General features: G+C 42.5%; 1 protein-coding gene across 3 annotated transcripts in view; it reads left to right on the forward strand.

The window, feature by feature from the left end:
* Positions 1 to 16,244, forward strand: part of igsf9bb (immunoglobulin superfamily, member 9Bb) — an 83,204-nt gene that overhangs the window by 26,547 nt on the left and 40,413 nt on the right. For all 3 annotated transcript variants that reach the window (XM_074610650.1, XM_074610651.1, XM_074610652.1), the window contains exons 3-6: positions 3,528 to 3,674; positions 11,429 to 11,580; positions 12,495 to 12,612; positions 14,660 to 14,801. In XM_074610650.1, the coding sequence (XP_074466751.1) occupies positions 3,528 to 3,674; positions 11,429 to 11,580; positions 12,495 to 12,612; positions 14,660 to 14,801 (559 nt within the window). The remainder of the gene's footprint in view (positions 1 to 3,527; positions 3,675 to 11,428; positions 11,581 to 12,494; positions 12,613 to 14,659; positions 14,802 to 16,244) is intronic.

The raw sequence follows: 16,244 nt of genomic DNA on the forward strand, positions 1-16,244 counted from the left end.
TGTCAGATGGTCCAACAGCTCCTGAACCTCCTTCCGTGGTCAGATGACACATGGGACCCATGATATTGCGTCATAGACTGAGGTCACAGGTCACAGTCAAAGCTGCTGAGATACATAGAGGCTCACATTGTGCCATCTTTAGATTGGGACGATGTCAAGGGTTAATGAGTCCAGCCATCCACAGGGGCACTGTTTCCTAGACACCCGTCTGCCCTCGGTCTCAAACAAGCCATTGTCTTATTTTTTTATAGAGAAAAAAAGGGACAGAAAACCATCTGTGAGAGTAAATGAGGCAAACAGAGTATAAAACATTTCCATGAGAATGTGTAGAAGGAAGAGATGGACATAACTTGATAGCCAGCCAGGAAGAAAGCAATAGGAATGGAAGATGAAACTGGAAATGGAGGGAGCAGGAAGTGGTCCCAGATTACATTATTGAATGTCCCCTATCATCATGGAAGATCTCCAACCTTGTCCAGAAGAACTGTGACATTTTAAAATGACCTGCCCTCTGCAGTCATTCCCTGAAGCTAATGAATCGGCTTTGTCCTTCTTCTAAAGTTATGCACAACACTTTGGGCTCAGATTTAAATCTGATCTTCTAGAACGGATCGTCTTGGTGGGGTCGGGGTCCATACGTTGGGATGACGGTTAAATATGAAGTAATATGTGTGAGAATATGGGCAAGCTACAGTATATCAATAACCTTTGTTGAACACCATTGCAGTGGTAAGAAGTCGACCCACAGAACCAGGCAACCTCATGTGAAGTTGAAAATGTGTACCCAAGGCGAGTCCTCTTACGTTATCACAGTCAACGTCAATCACGAGGAGCGGAGCTCTGTCACAGGCTGCCATGTGTTGACTGCGGGAAGCTGATAGAAGAGACAAGAAGTGGGGTGAGACTGACTGAATAGAAGAAGATTGGAGGAACAGCTGGACTTATGTCATAATTACTTCAATGAACAAAAGTCCTGCTGACTGCTGCTTTTGCTGCCTTAGGCAGGACGCCTTAATATGACTTTAGGCCCCGGGGCTATGGATATTTTGGAGGCCCTCCCCTCCCTTCACAATGTGCCACGGCAACTTTAATTCAGAACCCCTCGTCAATGGACAGCGACGAATATTAAATACAGTGCCGTCCTCATCAGTAAACAGAATATGAAACTCTTTATATTATAAGACAATATACGTCAACAATATATGAAGACCAAGCTAGGTTATTGAGCCAAGTAGGCCTGTGTGCACAGAAGATCAGTCTTTTTAATTAGAAATGCACAAACATCACAAGAACCGGTGTAAATGGGGGGTTGGGGGTTTGGGGGTCCTCTCCTCAAGAATTTTTTTTGACATAAAACTGCAATTTTACATCATTTGGATTATTATTATCCATCCATCCATTATCTGACTGTCACAGGGCTGACACAGACAACCATTCACGCTCACATTCATGGGGGTCAGGAGAAGATAAATTCCTCTCAGCGGAGATCCAGGCCTCGTTACAGAAACAGACTTTGTCTGTCGTCCCCATGCACGAGAGAAAAAAGGGGTTTTACTCCACGTACTTCCTGGTTCCATAAGAAGACGAGAGACTTCAGACTCATTTTGGATCTCCGCGGCCTAAATCAATGTATTGTCCGCAAAACGTTCCGTATTCTGACCAACAAACAGATACTAGAACTAGTTTAGCCGGAAGACTGGTTCACCACCATCGACTTAAATAAAGGATGCACACTTTCATGTCGAGGTGGCACCAAAAAACTGGAAATTCTTGCGTTTCGCCCTCCACGGGATAGCCTATGAGTGGACGTGGTGCTGCAGCCGCTACAACTTCATTGTCATGGCCAAGTCCAAGCAATGGGCGATGTTTCTTACACCTCACCAAGTTGGGGTTTGCGATCAACCACACCAACGGGTGGAGCATCTGGGGGTTGCATGCAAACTGCATACTACTCGGTGCCACTGGGGCTGTTGCACATGCGGCACCTGCAGAGGTGGTTTGCCAGCCTTCGCTTGGATGCCAGTAGAAGACGACCTATGCTACTGGGCGACCCCACAACACCTGTTGAAGGGAACAACGCTGGGACGAGTGACCTTCTATGTCACAGTGTTCACGGACGCATCCCTGACGGGGTGGGGAGGAACTTGTGATTGACAGGTCGCTACCACGGCGTTGTCCAGTCTGGATGTTGTCCGTGTTTTTGTCTTCGAAATTTAACCCTTTCACGGTGTGTTTTCAGTTCATTAAAGCTAATTGTAACATTTTGGTCACCTAAAAAATTCCGTTGTACATTCGTCGCACTTAGCTCCACACTCTCATTTCACTTCTGGTTCCAAAAACAAAAACCAAGATGGCAAATCGAGGCTTCACAACAGTAGTCCATAAATGGGTGGGTGACGTCACGGTGACTACGTTCACTTCTTATATACAGTCAATGGGTAATTCCAAGATTAATGTGGGCACAGCGTGGGCAGCATGTGAAGAGTAAGCACCACTCTGCTTTCATACAGAGTGCTATACAGTCATAATAACACCCTGTGTTTATACAGACTTGAATACATCAAGTGAAGGATACATAGATACTGTATATACAGTATATTAAAGGCATAGTTCACACTCAATAATTAACATCGAGTCTCTTTCTCAGTTCTTTCCAGCCAGCCAAGAGAGGAGACAGACATGGTTGGAAATTGGAGAAATATAATCTGCTATGTAAATAGCCTAACCAGGACACAGTCTACCTTAAGTCACCGAGGCAGCCGCCGGTGCAGCTGATATATTTACCTGGTGTGTCATGCTGCAGAGGGGATTTAGGAAGGCAAACGAAAAATAGTCAGGAATACCCACAATTGGAGAGGATAGGGGAGAGTGAGGGGATTAATGAAGGATAGCAAGGCTTTGATAATGCTGACGTTTTGAGCCGGTGTGTGCTCCCTGAAAGCCCTTTGTTTAGCCTTTATTGCCAGTTGCCATCTGTTATGATCCAGTTGCCAGTTTGCCCAAAGCAACATCATCAATCCCCCCACGCTCTCAGCTTTTGATCTGTAAAAGTAAAATGCAGCTATTCCTGACTCTCTGTGCTCACCAAACGCAAAAGCCGACATCTGTTCTGACGGATTGTGACTCCTGTGTAACCCTGAAGGGTTCTCTGTTGTGATGTTGGCCACTTCCCACTCCTCAAAGGAAGTAATGACCTGTCCTTGCCTCGGTGCATCTCCAAAATAGGCCGCCACACACACATAGAGATGAGGACATCTCAGCTGCACTGAGGCTTAATCGACAGATTTCACTGCGTACTGCGTAAACAACTGCAGACGGTATCCTGCTCTGATGTTGTGTGGCACATTAACAGTGCAGCAGGGACTGTTTAGAAACAGGTCTGCACTGTGATGTTACCCTGAGACACCTACAGGACACTAACATGCCACAGTGTACTCTGTGATCCCGACATATATATCTGAACATTCACCTGTTCCTTCCCTTCACTTCCCTCATTAAATGCTTCACCTCTCTGTGTCTCTTTCCAGGCCGGGCCACTCTGCACGGCAAGTCCTCCCTGCGGGTAGAGAATGTGCGTTCAGACGACCAGGGCTGGTATGAATGTAAGGTGCTGATGCTGGAGCAGCAGTATGACACCTTCCACAACGGCAGCTGGGTGCATCTAACCGTCAATGGTAAGTAACCAATATCAGCGCGCTTTATTCACACTGTTCAGTACAGACATCAGACAAGACAGTGGTGGAGAAACAGATATGTATCGTACATGTGTGGACTGATATATTATTACACAGTAGGGATGCACCGATACTGATACCAGTATTGGGTCTGACACTGTGCTCACTCGTACTCGTACTCGCAAAACGGCACCGATACCACTTTACGGCAGCGTGACGTTAACCACTCGTCACCATCTTTCGGGTCCTATCGCACGCGCTCATGCGCCACCTCCCTGACGGTGCGGGCGAGACGGGCCGGTGCAGCGCCCGACCACCTCAGGCAGCGCGCGCTGGTCCTCACTTCCATTGCGCCACAGGGTTTTGCTTGCACCCTCTGACTCGCAAGTGCATTAGACTCCTTGGTCCGTGTTTCAAGACGGGTCGGGTGGGTTGCAGACATCGCCGCAAAGACCTGGCAAAGTTTGTCTTTTTTTTAGGCATATATCTTCGTCCAATTATACAATTTAAAATGTATTATTAACAGTGTTGTATTTGTATTTGACACTGATACAGTATATTGCCATAACAAAAGTAATTGTTTGTAAAATTATAGAAAATACAGCTACATTTGTCATTTAAAATCTGGTAAATTGTATTACAGATGTTTTTGTTAAATCACATGACTATTCAATAAACAGTTTATTATTATAATTTTTATATGATTTTCCTGTAATTTTGAAATGCAATACAATCTTTTTTTACAGTGTTCGACAGGTCTGGACCACTCGTAAATTGCGTTTGTGCCTAAGCGAAAATTCTAAATATGAAAAAATTAGTGAATACGTCAAGTTCTCCGAAATCACTCTCGTACGAGCCTCTTAAGAATGAATCTGTTCGTACGAGTGGTTCTTGCATGAGGCCCGTTGTTTGTCGTGTCTCACTGGCCTCATGGTGGCTGTGTCATAAATAGAAGGATTGACAAAGTTGTCCCTGAGCAAAACACTGCACCCTCTCCATGCTCCGTCACTGATGTCGTCTCTGGAGAGGAGCAACCTGACAAACACCTGAGTGTAAAATAAGTAACCAACGCTGACGGGACTCTCTCACAGAAACGGAAATAATATTCTTGCCTTCACTTGGTAGCTCAAGCATTCATCGAGACACTTAATCAGACAGCGTATGATGATGCTAGTTGCTGTGGTAACAGACACACCAGACACGGCCCTGTACACCCCCCCACCCCTCCACCCCTCCCAACCCCCCATGTGGTCACAGAACATTAGCTCAGTTTCATCAGTGTTGCTCCTCTTCTGTTTGACTTCGCCTTGCATCTTCTCTCTCTCTCTCTCTCCCAGAACTGCTTTAAAGGCCTCAGGCTTCCTCCTCGCTCTATTTTCTCTTTCCATCTTCATGTTTATTACGCCTCCGCTGTCCTTTACATACTTGCCGACCTTGAGACCTTAAGAAAAAGGTGGGGGGTCCCCCATTGTTTCCTGCATTCTGGTGACTTTAAAAGACTGAAAATAACAAAACAATAACAGCATTTTTATGTTTCACATTTAACTCCAAGGAAAGAAAACAACTCGACAACGCCACCACTGCTCTCTGAAACCCGTTATTTCCAACGGTTTGGCTTTTCGCTGCATCGAGCAAAGGCCAACTTTGGGCGCTGCATGCCGTGGCGAGCGCAGCTTAAACATGACCTCAAACTGCGGCGTGTCGAGAGCATAGACTGCTCTCTTCCGCCGGGAACCGACAGTTGGTGTAGCTCTATTGTCCTCCGGGTGGAAACAGTCGGGATTATACACACCGTTCAGTTCCAGAAACAGGAGAAGATAACGAAATGGAAAAAAAAGTGTGAACATTTGTCATAAAGAGTCCCCCGGGAAAATCGGAAGGGTTGGCAAGTATGGCAGGTATGGCAAGTCCGTTAGTGTCCTGTTGCCACATCAGACTGTTATCAGTCTTATTGGTGTTGTACAGGACACAGCTGAGTTATCAGTCTGTGATTTAAAGTGTGTCTTTAGATGTCAGACCCCAACAGTACAGTCCTTTTGGGCATGTGGACTCATCAAATCACAAACTGCAGGTTCAAAAGTTCAAGTTCAGTTCAAAAACACGATCCCATTACAAGGGTTCATAAATTGGATGAACTGTTCATCCTAGTGCAATCACTGTGTCCTCCCTGAGGCTTTGGTTGAATAGGAAACGTGTTTAAGTGAGGAAGGAGATGGTTGTGACTGGCTGTGTAACAGTGATGGTGCCAGCCTTAACTGTGCACCAACACCTAGGGAGAAATCTAGTAATCGATACCAATACCAGTGAATTTCCACGATTCTCGATACCAAATTCGATACCACGTTAAAGAAAAACAAAAAAACAATAAATCCCATGTAATGTGTACATGTTAGGGACATGTTAACCGACCCTCGTTAAACGATTATTAACCGTTAACCGACAAGATTTGTGCATCGCATGCAGCGGTGTACCAGCTGCAGGAGCACAACAGATATTGGTTGACGGGAGTCCCCAGTTCACCGTCCGGGAGCGATAACTTAGCACCCACGATGCTGCGTGTAGTGTCGCGGACATGCAGCCACTTTCCCAGTAAAAGTCTCCACCGCACATTTAGTTTAGTTTAGCAGGTGGTCAGCTGTGTGTCTGCTCGGCGTGACGACACCCTGTCTGCCCGGATTAACGATAGTGATTGCCCGATAAACAGTGTGTGTATTTGTGCTACGTTAGCAGCTCTAGCATTGCCGGAGGCTTCTTGCACACTGCTGCCACAGGCGCTCACCACATAGTCTCGGCCGTGAGGTACGGGGCATGAATAACATGAGTGTGTTGAATGATTAAATGTTTGGTGTTTAGGTGTGGCTACTATTTTTAGGGATTGCCGCGACAGAATCTTTAAGGTCTGAGAGCCCTGCTGCATACAGTACTCATGCAGTATGAAGCTCCAGCAGTGCTGCTATTTATAGACCCCCATTTGCAATCCACCTCTCCCTATCATTGTCAAACATCAGTGGTTGTCAGTGATTTCTCTGAGCAGTTAAGCTGTCAGCCCTGTTGGCAATGAAGCGATGCATATAGATTCAGGGTGAGATGCATATAGATTGTGGGTGAGAGTGCTACTGTTTGTCGCACTGATGCTTTTCCTCTACAAATTGACACCTATACGCTTCATTCCTGTGAACTCCTGTCATCCGGACAGAGTGTGAGAGTGGAGGAGCAGGAAGAGGAGGATGTGTTTGTAAGAATGATGTCATTACTGTGAGATTCATTTGAGTGAATGAAATACCATTCATACCATTGCATTTCTTTAGATAAAGGATGTATTGATTTATGGATGGATGAAGAGGATCACTGTGACTTCACGCAGTCCTGTGGGCAGTATCCCACTTTCTTCCTTCTAAAATGACTTGGACTCCCAGTTTTCCTCGCTCTGCCTCACAGTGCAGGCCCCAATCCGGCATGAGGTGATGCCAAAGAAGCAGGGTTCATATCTCCCAGGGTTAGTCTTCAACTGCTCAACCTTAAATAGCTTCAGCACATCCTCCTGCTTGCCATCCCTGTATTCTGCAGCACATCTCTGCAGTGCCTGCCCTGTACGACAGCCTCTCTCTCTCTCATCTGTCCTCTCTGTCGATGTCTTTCTTTCTCATTCTGTTCCCCTATATTTACCTCTCTCCCTACCACTTTACTTTGTTCTTTCTTATGAGCTGTTTGGCACTTGCAATACATACATACAAACACTTTTCTCAGCACAGGTTGAGGTCATTGAGGAAGCGACATGGTCTAAATACAGATTATCCCGTGTACTGTCTGTCGGAATAACAAATAGAGCCCCGAACAGAGCGGCCAAACCCCCGAGACAAAATGCTACATTAAGAAAATGATCACCCGCCAAATCTAAAGTTGGCAATTTTTGTTCAAGATTTTACATTCAGCGTTCATTAGAACAACATCCGAACACAGAGCCGGTTTCACTTGATGGCCAACATGTTGAGACTGTGGAAAGCTTTAAATACCTCGGTACAGTTCTGGACTCCCAGGTGAGCTTCTCTGAAAATACAGAGTATATCTTCAAGAGTTGCTCACGTTTGCTCATGTTCACTTTTGCCTTTTTGAGAGTGTCTTAACCTTTCACCTTCCTACCTAGTTTGGTCACCTAAACTGTAGATATAAGAACAAACTGTCTAGGATTGTGTCAATGGCAAGCTAAATAGTTGATGAACCCCAAAAGTCATTGACTCAACTCTTTACAGAAAAGAGGAGGAGGAAAGCGAGGAGTGTCCTGGCAGATAGCTCCCATCCTCTTTTCAGCCAGTTTGAGCTCTTGAGCTCCAGAAGGAGCTCTAGAGTCCCTCTGGCAAATAAAAATGTGTTTAAAAAGTCCTTCATCCCAAAACCATCAATACTCTTAACTCAACACAGTGACTGAGCAGATCTGAGCCACCGACACGGACATGAACTGTTTTAATGTGTAACATAACTTGTTTTTTAACTAACTGCACGTCTGTTTTTTAATGTTGTTTTTTCTTGTGTTTAATGAGCCGAAGACAAAAATAAAGATTTATTTTATTGAACAGAATCATTAATACAGAATCACACAGATGCTCCAGGAGCAGTCTATACTATATGAGATTTGAATATGACTTTGAAATAGATAGAATATCATGTTCATGATCACCTTGTTTAGGAGAACAGGTGCCACCCTGTGATAAGATCCGCTTATATTGACACTTATAGGCCATGTCTTTTTGTGCCATGTCACATCATGAACACATGAGCTTTCACTGCATCCTCACAGCAGATTATAGCCACACCAAGCTGCACCTTTGTGACCTCGCTTGGTAGTATTGTTGACAGCGACCGACCTGTGACAGTCCCCAACATCTCTTTTACCATCTAACATTTACTGAACAGTTACAACAGTTAGCTTTTACAATAGAGAGACCTCACAAAGTCAAGGTTATGGCATTTAAGTCTGTAGACAGCCAACCAAAACTACCTCTATGTCAATGCCTGCACAGTTAACACACACATTTATTGCCTGGCTGTCACATACAGTAAGCCACTGCTCAGAATAGGTCAATGGTATCCTGACCCCATGATGGTAATCACTGTCATAGTAGATTTATGAATCACATCTCATGAACCTGCAGATTTTGCACGACAGGATGCAGTTAAGAATGACTTGATCACAGTCAACCTGCACACTGAACAGTATTAGCAAGCATGGAAACTCCAAGATCACTTTTTCTTGCATTTCACTCGACTAGAAACATCATACTACATATAATACTACATATAATACTACATATAATACTATATATAATACTATAATACTACATATAATACTACATATAATACTAGATATAATACTACATATAATACTACATATAATACTATATATAATACTATAATACTACATATAATACTACATATAATACTATATATAATACTATAATACTACATATAATACTACATATAATACTAGATATAATACTACATATAATACTACATATAATGCTACATATAATACACCATAGTTTTCCAGTATTTACCAGCCGCAACAGCGACGCTGGTTTTGTTTTTGTCTTGTGAGTCTGTGTGTGTGATCATATCATACTACTTACTGCAGCGGAACTACCACAGAAGTACTTTGCCAGGTGAGTGTGTGTGTATATCCCATTAAGACCTGAGGGGCCTTCTAAGTAAAACACTCTAAAACTAATGGCTTTGTCCTAAAATAACATTACCATTTCAATAAAACAAACTGGCAGTAGTGCAATAACTACTGTATGTCACAGTTTGTTCACAGTCTACACAGTTTATGTGCTACGTGCACGTCGCATCCGATCTTAATGGGATATACACCGATCTGCCATAACATTATGACCACCTGCCTAATAGTGAGTAGGTCCCCCTTTTGATGCAAAAACAGCCCTGACCCGTGGAGGCATGGACTCCACTAGACCTCTGAAGGCATTCTGTGGTATCTGGCACCAAGCCGTCAGTAGCAGATCCTTTAAGTCCTGTAAGTTGCGAGGTGGGGCCTCCGTGGATCGGACGTGTTTGTCCAGCACATCCCACAGATGCTCGATTGGATTGAGATCTGGAGAATTTGGAGGCCGAGTCGACACCTCCAACTCGTTGCCATCCACATGATGTAAAAGAAAACGTGATTCATCAGACCGGACCACCTTCTTCCATTGCTCCGTGGTCTAGTTCTGATGCTCATTGTAGGCGCTTTTGGTCAGTGGACATGGGTCAGCATGGTGCACCCTGACCGGTCTGCGGCTACGCAGCCCAATACGCAACAAACTGCGATGCACTGTGTGTTCTGACACCCTTCGCAAGATGGTCTGTAGCTTGCATTACCTCCAACAATTGTCCTGGGAGCCATTGGTTAACATTAATTACACTGTACTGAAATGTACTTTCACAACATCATTTTTTGCCTCTTCTCTATCTGATTAGATAACAACATACTGTAGCTTCTGAATCCAATGCTTTGGGAAAGCTGGCTATCAATTATTGGGAGTCAAAGTGTCATTGAATGCACCACAGAGGAGGATTATATAAATAGTACCTGCTCACTACTGCAGTTCACATGACGACAAAAATGTGACTTTGGCAAACAGTGAAGGTTGAACGGTCTGAAATATTGTTTAGAGTATGCAGTATAGTACGACATAATACTACATATAGTATGTAGTTAATTCACTAAAATATTAAAAACAACCAACATAAAAAGGAAAATACTATATAAAACTATCAGCATTTTATAAGAAGATATTTACCATATTCTAACGTGGTAATATTTATATTAATACATATCAATATATCTCTGCTCTACTGTCCAATAAGTAATATTATAATAATATTCATTGTTTTCATATCTTTCAGTCCTTGATGAAAGTCATTTATACCCTTCGTCCTTCGGCAACTGCAGATAGTCCAAAAATAACACCAACACATTCAATGACTAGAGATAAATGTCTCTAAGGAGTTGCATCAGGTTGAAGTGCGTTTATTGTCACCGTCTCTGTGGTGTGGCAAAGCATGTGGCGTGGAATTAGCACCGTGGTGGCCTGGCTTATGGTTGCAGATAGAATGACATGTTAGCACTTGAGAGGCTACAGGATTACACATGTAAGCAGATCAGCTTCAGTCCTAAAAAGATTAGATTGAGAATATCAAAACAGGAATTATGACTGAACAAAATCTCTGTTAAAGCACTGACAATGATGTCGACATGTGTGTTTGTGCATTGAGAGGGTTCGGTTGAGGTTAAATGGGGTAGTTTGAAAACAAGTATATTTGGTAGGAAGATGTGCCAACTGTCTTATATGATCCCTCCTCATAATCTAGAAGGCTTCTGAGCTCTGAGAAATGTTGCGTAGTCAAAGAAGCCCACTTGATTGAAGTGTAAAAGTTATTTTCTTTGCAGTGTATCTAGTTTAGATGGGTTATTAGATATTAAGACATCATCATTTCTCAACCTTCACTATACTGCATGTATTTAATTTGTGTTTGTGTATGCTCACCACCGAGTGTAATGAGGTCATCTATGTACTCCGAACTGTATTGTTTTAGTAAGAGTTGTCATTGTCTGATGAATGTGGTTTGTTGCTGCTAACAGTATGCAGCAGTTTACTGTATATTGGGTCAGAAGAAGAATTCTACAGAGTCTGTAACTTCGTTCTACCTGCTTGATCTTTTTGAAACATTTCTAACATGTCGTTGTTTATTCTTCTCCTCAGCTCCCCCCACGTTCACGGATACGCCACCTCAGTATGTAGAGGCCAAGGAAGGGGGTAGCATCACTTTGACCTGCACGGCCTTTGGCAACCCCAAACCCTCGGTCAGCTGGCTGCGAGAAGGCAACCTCGTGGTCAGCAGTGCCAAGTATAAGGTATATAACGATTTAATGTATTCATGTCTCATCTGATTATTGATCGTGTTGCTCCTCTTAGGTTGTGTTCAGACTGCTGATGGTGCTGCTTGTAAAGAGGCAGCCTCCTTATTCATTTTTGAGACAGCAGGGCAAAAAGACGGAGGGTCGTTACTACTCCCAGGGCATCAAATAGTGACGCTTGGTCAGTGGCCCTCAGCGTCTTGAAACCGACTCACAAGGCACCCTTTAACGAGACGCACCAGTCTTTCAACTAGAGCTTTGATTCTCTGCACAAACTCGATCGGACGGGCTGTAATTTCTCAAAATTCACCCATTTGCATGTCTATTCATTCTGTTTAAACCTGGTATTTATGCACAGTTGCAGATAAAGATCAGGCTAAATTGATATCACTAGTATTATACTGTTACTTGGTGTTTAGCCTTTCAAAAACAACATTTTCACTGCGGTCAAAAAACAGTTTGAGGCATGCACCTGTATTAACAAGGAGAAGTTGCATGTCGGAGATTGTAACAAATGTCTGTTAATGCACTGAAAAGACTTTAGTTGACTTCAGCTTGTAACATTGTTATTATTCTATGCCAGAATGTTCATTCTTGATATAAAAAAAATGCAATTGTGGATCTGAAATTGAAACCCCAATACACATCAATGGCAAAAATGACGTAATTTTTCCTCGGAAGAATTATGTTGGGATATCTGAGATTGTCTTAGATTTTAAAAACTTAATTGGACTCAAAACTTAACATGGATGTGTGTGTGCAAGTGTGTATTTACTGTATGTGGCCACAGAGTGACTAAAAATATTTTTTTTTATTTGGAAGACAAAGGAAGTTTAAGGTCCTTTGTCGATGACGGTCCGCCTTAGAAGTAGACTTTAAATTGTTAAATGTTTGTATGCGTGTCTGTTCAGGTGTCTGACGGGAGTTTGACGGTGCTATCTATCACCCGGGAGGATCGCGGTGCTTACACGTGTCGAGCCTTCAGCCCCCAGGGAGAGGTCATTCACACCACACGGCTGCTAGTGCAAGGTAGGTACATGTGTACGTGTTGTGTCCTTAGAAGTGCAAAGTATTTTCAAACTGATGCTTTAAAGATTTCATCGTTCTGGTGGATGTAGCTCCACTCTGCACCGAAGAATCTGTTTTATTTGCTTTGCTATTTGTAACAGATTTAATTCAGTGGTTCACGTCTGTTGTAGCTGCCACGGTTTATTATATAGTTATGTGCATACAGATTATACATAAACTACATCAACTGAGTATGAATGAGATACTAAGGAGTAGCGCTTTGAGAAATAAAATTAATAATTCAGTGGAATAATAGAGTCAGATCAGTCTCAATATTAGTGAATGCACACAGAAAGATTCACAATTGTATTTTGTGATTTACATATTTATATTTTCAATACACACAAAAATATCATTGTATATAAATGTTAAAAAAAATTTACAAATATATTTCTGATGCACACACAAATATTTCTAGTTTCAAATACATGTAGAACTGCAGATCTCTCTGCTCTCCATCCAACCATCAGGCCACGCGTCCCTGCAAATGTAAGCATGTTATGTTTATCTGTGTTAATTTGCATTCTCATTTTATAGTCATTTATTTATTACAATTAATTCAGAACAGCTTGTGATTGGTTGTTTAGTTGATTAGTCTATATTACTAATTTCATGTATGTATTTTGCAGAAACTATGGTTTGGATGGCAATAAGCCCACTTAAACTGCTTTCACGGTCAATCTCCTTGATTTGAGAACCTTTAGGTGTTTGGCTCCGCTCCAGAACCCAAAGAGAAAGTTTTAATAGGTCACTTTCATCAAATTGTTGTTCTGTATGTTGGTTGTCAGTTGCTTTCATTGGTTCACATAGATCACATATTTCCTTTAGCGACTGAGTACAAAGCCATGCGGGGCTGCGCCAGAGTTCTTGTTTGACCCGTCCTGTATAATTTACGGGAGAGACGGATTAATAGAGGCCCTCCTGGAAAACCACTGAGCAGCAGATCAGCTAAGTGACTCCAGTGCCAACAAATCTCCGGCACTCAGCTGGTTCCAAATAGGGCGGGTTGGCACACACAGACACACACACACACAGACACACACACACACAACACACACATCCAGCAGGCCTGGTTGTCCTGCTATATGTCTGGCAGATGGAAATGTTCTGCCTGTTAACGGATCAGGCTGTGGGCTACAGATCAGTTCTAACATATGGGACTTGAGGCGGGGGGGGGTGTCGACCAAAAGTTATGAACAAATTGGAAGAAATATGAGGATGAATGAACACAGAAGGACGTGGTTATGTTTGTGTTTGACGAAAGATTTGAATCCATTGATGAATGTAAAATGAGATCATCATCAGTACGCTCCCACAGTGCAGCCCTGGCTCCTAAAAATGATGTTTCAAATACGTTGTGAGTTTTACATTTGTAATGATAGTCCGCTGCAAGTGACGCAGTACAACGAGTGACGCACAGAGCAGGTGACGTAGTATATTGAGTGACTGATAATGAAAGTTACGTGGAATAATGACATTATTTAAAGCTACATATGTGGTATAACAACGAGAATAACAAGCAAGAGAGTCAACTATTGAACATTCAGCAGTTCCTGAACATCAGTGTCTTTACCCTCTTTTACTTTCAGGTCTTAGCTTTTCTCCACTGACTGCTTCTTCAGTTGCTCCTTTATGTGTTATGGTCACTCAAGGCAATAACTCCAAATCAAGTATCATAGTATAAATATATATATATCCATCTGGCGCAGCAAGATCACTCAATAAATTCTCATAATCCTTTACTAAGTGCAAAATAAGTGATGTGGCTGATGATGATATGTGATATATGGCTCTGGGGTCCGCGGTTCACTGAGAGAGGTCATGTCTGTGTCTTGTGTTTTCATATAGTTCTGGTTCAAGAAATATGTTGAACATGTTGTGTTTCGATTTGAAATGATGATTACAGATTAAATATTTGATTTTTTTTACTTCCCATCATGCATTTCCAAAGTGAGTCCTTCTTAGTGTATATTTTTCCAGACCGTGTCTGTGTTTCTCTCGCCACCAGGCCCTCCGTTCATTATATCGCCACCAGAGAACATCACAGTGAACATCTCGCAGGACGCCTTCTTCACCTGCCAGGCGGAGGCCTACCCTCGCAACCTGACCTACACCTGGTTCTGGGAGGAGGACAACGTCTTCTTCAAGAAGTAAAGTTATGATCGGTTTCATTATTGTCCATCATATCACCTCACCTGTCTGTCCCTATACTGTTCACCAGCTGCTGTCATGAGTCCTGTGTTGTGATGTTGTTTGTGGTGGATATTCACTAGAGAGGAATAATATAACTTGAATTTCATAAAAAAAAAAAAAAGATATACAGTAGGTATTGTCCTTGCAATGATGATCAGGCCCACAGTGTGCAGATGTTTGATGTAGCAGTTATTTAGCTGACTAAATATGCATTTAAGGACTCATGGAGTGTAAAAATGGCTTAACTAACGGCTTTAAGATTTTAGTAGCTGCAATGTAACTAAAAAAGTAGCTTTTACATGACATTGGTATTCTAGTAGTCTAATCTGTTTCACCTCGAAGTCTCGAAGCCTCATACCCATGTTGTTCAAATCGTCAGTTGTCATCACTCCCGACGTAGCTGAAAACATTCCCGCTGCCGTTGCACTGTGAAGTTATGGCCAATGGCAACCTGTGACGATTGCGTCTCAACGTGCGCCCCTTATTTGCAACCAAAGACATAATTTGTCCGGCCCCGGTTGTTAGCAAACCTGGCGGTGTGCCATTCACCTTGAAATTGACCCTCGTCTGACCCGCCGTCTTTTTAGCGAGCAGATTGAGCTGACATGATGCTGAGCGAGTTCAGTATGAGACAGACAGGCAGACAGACAGACACACAGGTAGACAGACAGACAGACAGACAGACAGACATCTCCTGAAGATCTATGTTATTAACTCACTAATTTTGTACAATGAACCTCTGGAATTGTCCGTCAGTAGGTAACATCTCCCTCCGTTGCCACAAGCGACATTGACATGACATTTCCACTGTTGATGCTCGGCAGCTGTTCAGACAGACACAATGTGCCCCACAGACACCAAAACTTGAAGTTAGGTTTATGATGTACAATGCATCACAATGCATCATATAACATCAACGTCTACTTCAATGCCATTTCATGCCGGCTAAAAATATCATTAAATCATGACAAAATAGCAAATGGTCTTTACTGAATATACTGTAAGTTCCTTTCAAAAATGGGATGTCTGCCCTTCGAAACATATAAAATAAGGACATGAAGGTAAATCTGGCTCTGATATGTTTATTTGCCAGAGTTAATCAATGGTTAAAAAGTTTAAAATAACCCCCTTAAAGTCGATAACTTTGAACAATTATGATACAAACAAGTTATTTTTATGAAATGGTCACTATATCCTGACAGTAGTGCATCAGACAGATAATCTGTGTCCTCCTGCACTTATAACGGCATTTGCAAGATTTCACAGTGCTGAAAGAAGTATTAGGTAGGTAGGAAGTATTTAAGGACATTTTTGTGTTGTTAAGTACTAATACAAGAGCACCTAAAATGAAGAACAAAAAAGATCTAGATACCTTAGAGTGTCATTCAGACCTCTTCTCA

Source organism: Sebastes fasciatus, chromosome 16, assembly GCF_043250625.1.
Source record: "Sebastes fasciatus isolate fSebFas1 chromosome 16, fSebFas1.pri, whole genome shotgun sequence".
Taxonomy (NCBI): domain Eukaryota; kingdom Metazoa; phylum Chordata; class Actinopteri; order Perciformes; family Sebastidae; genus Sebastes; species Sebastes fasciatus.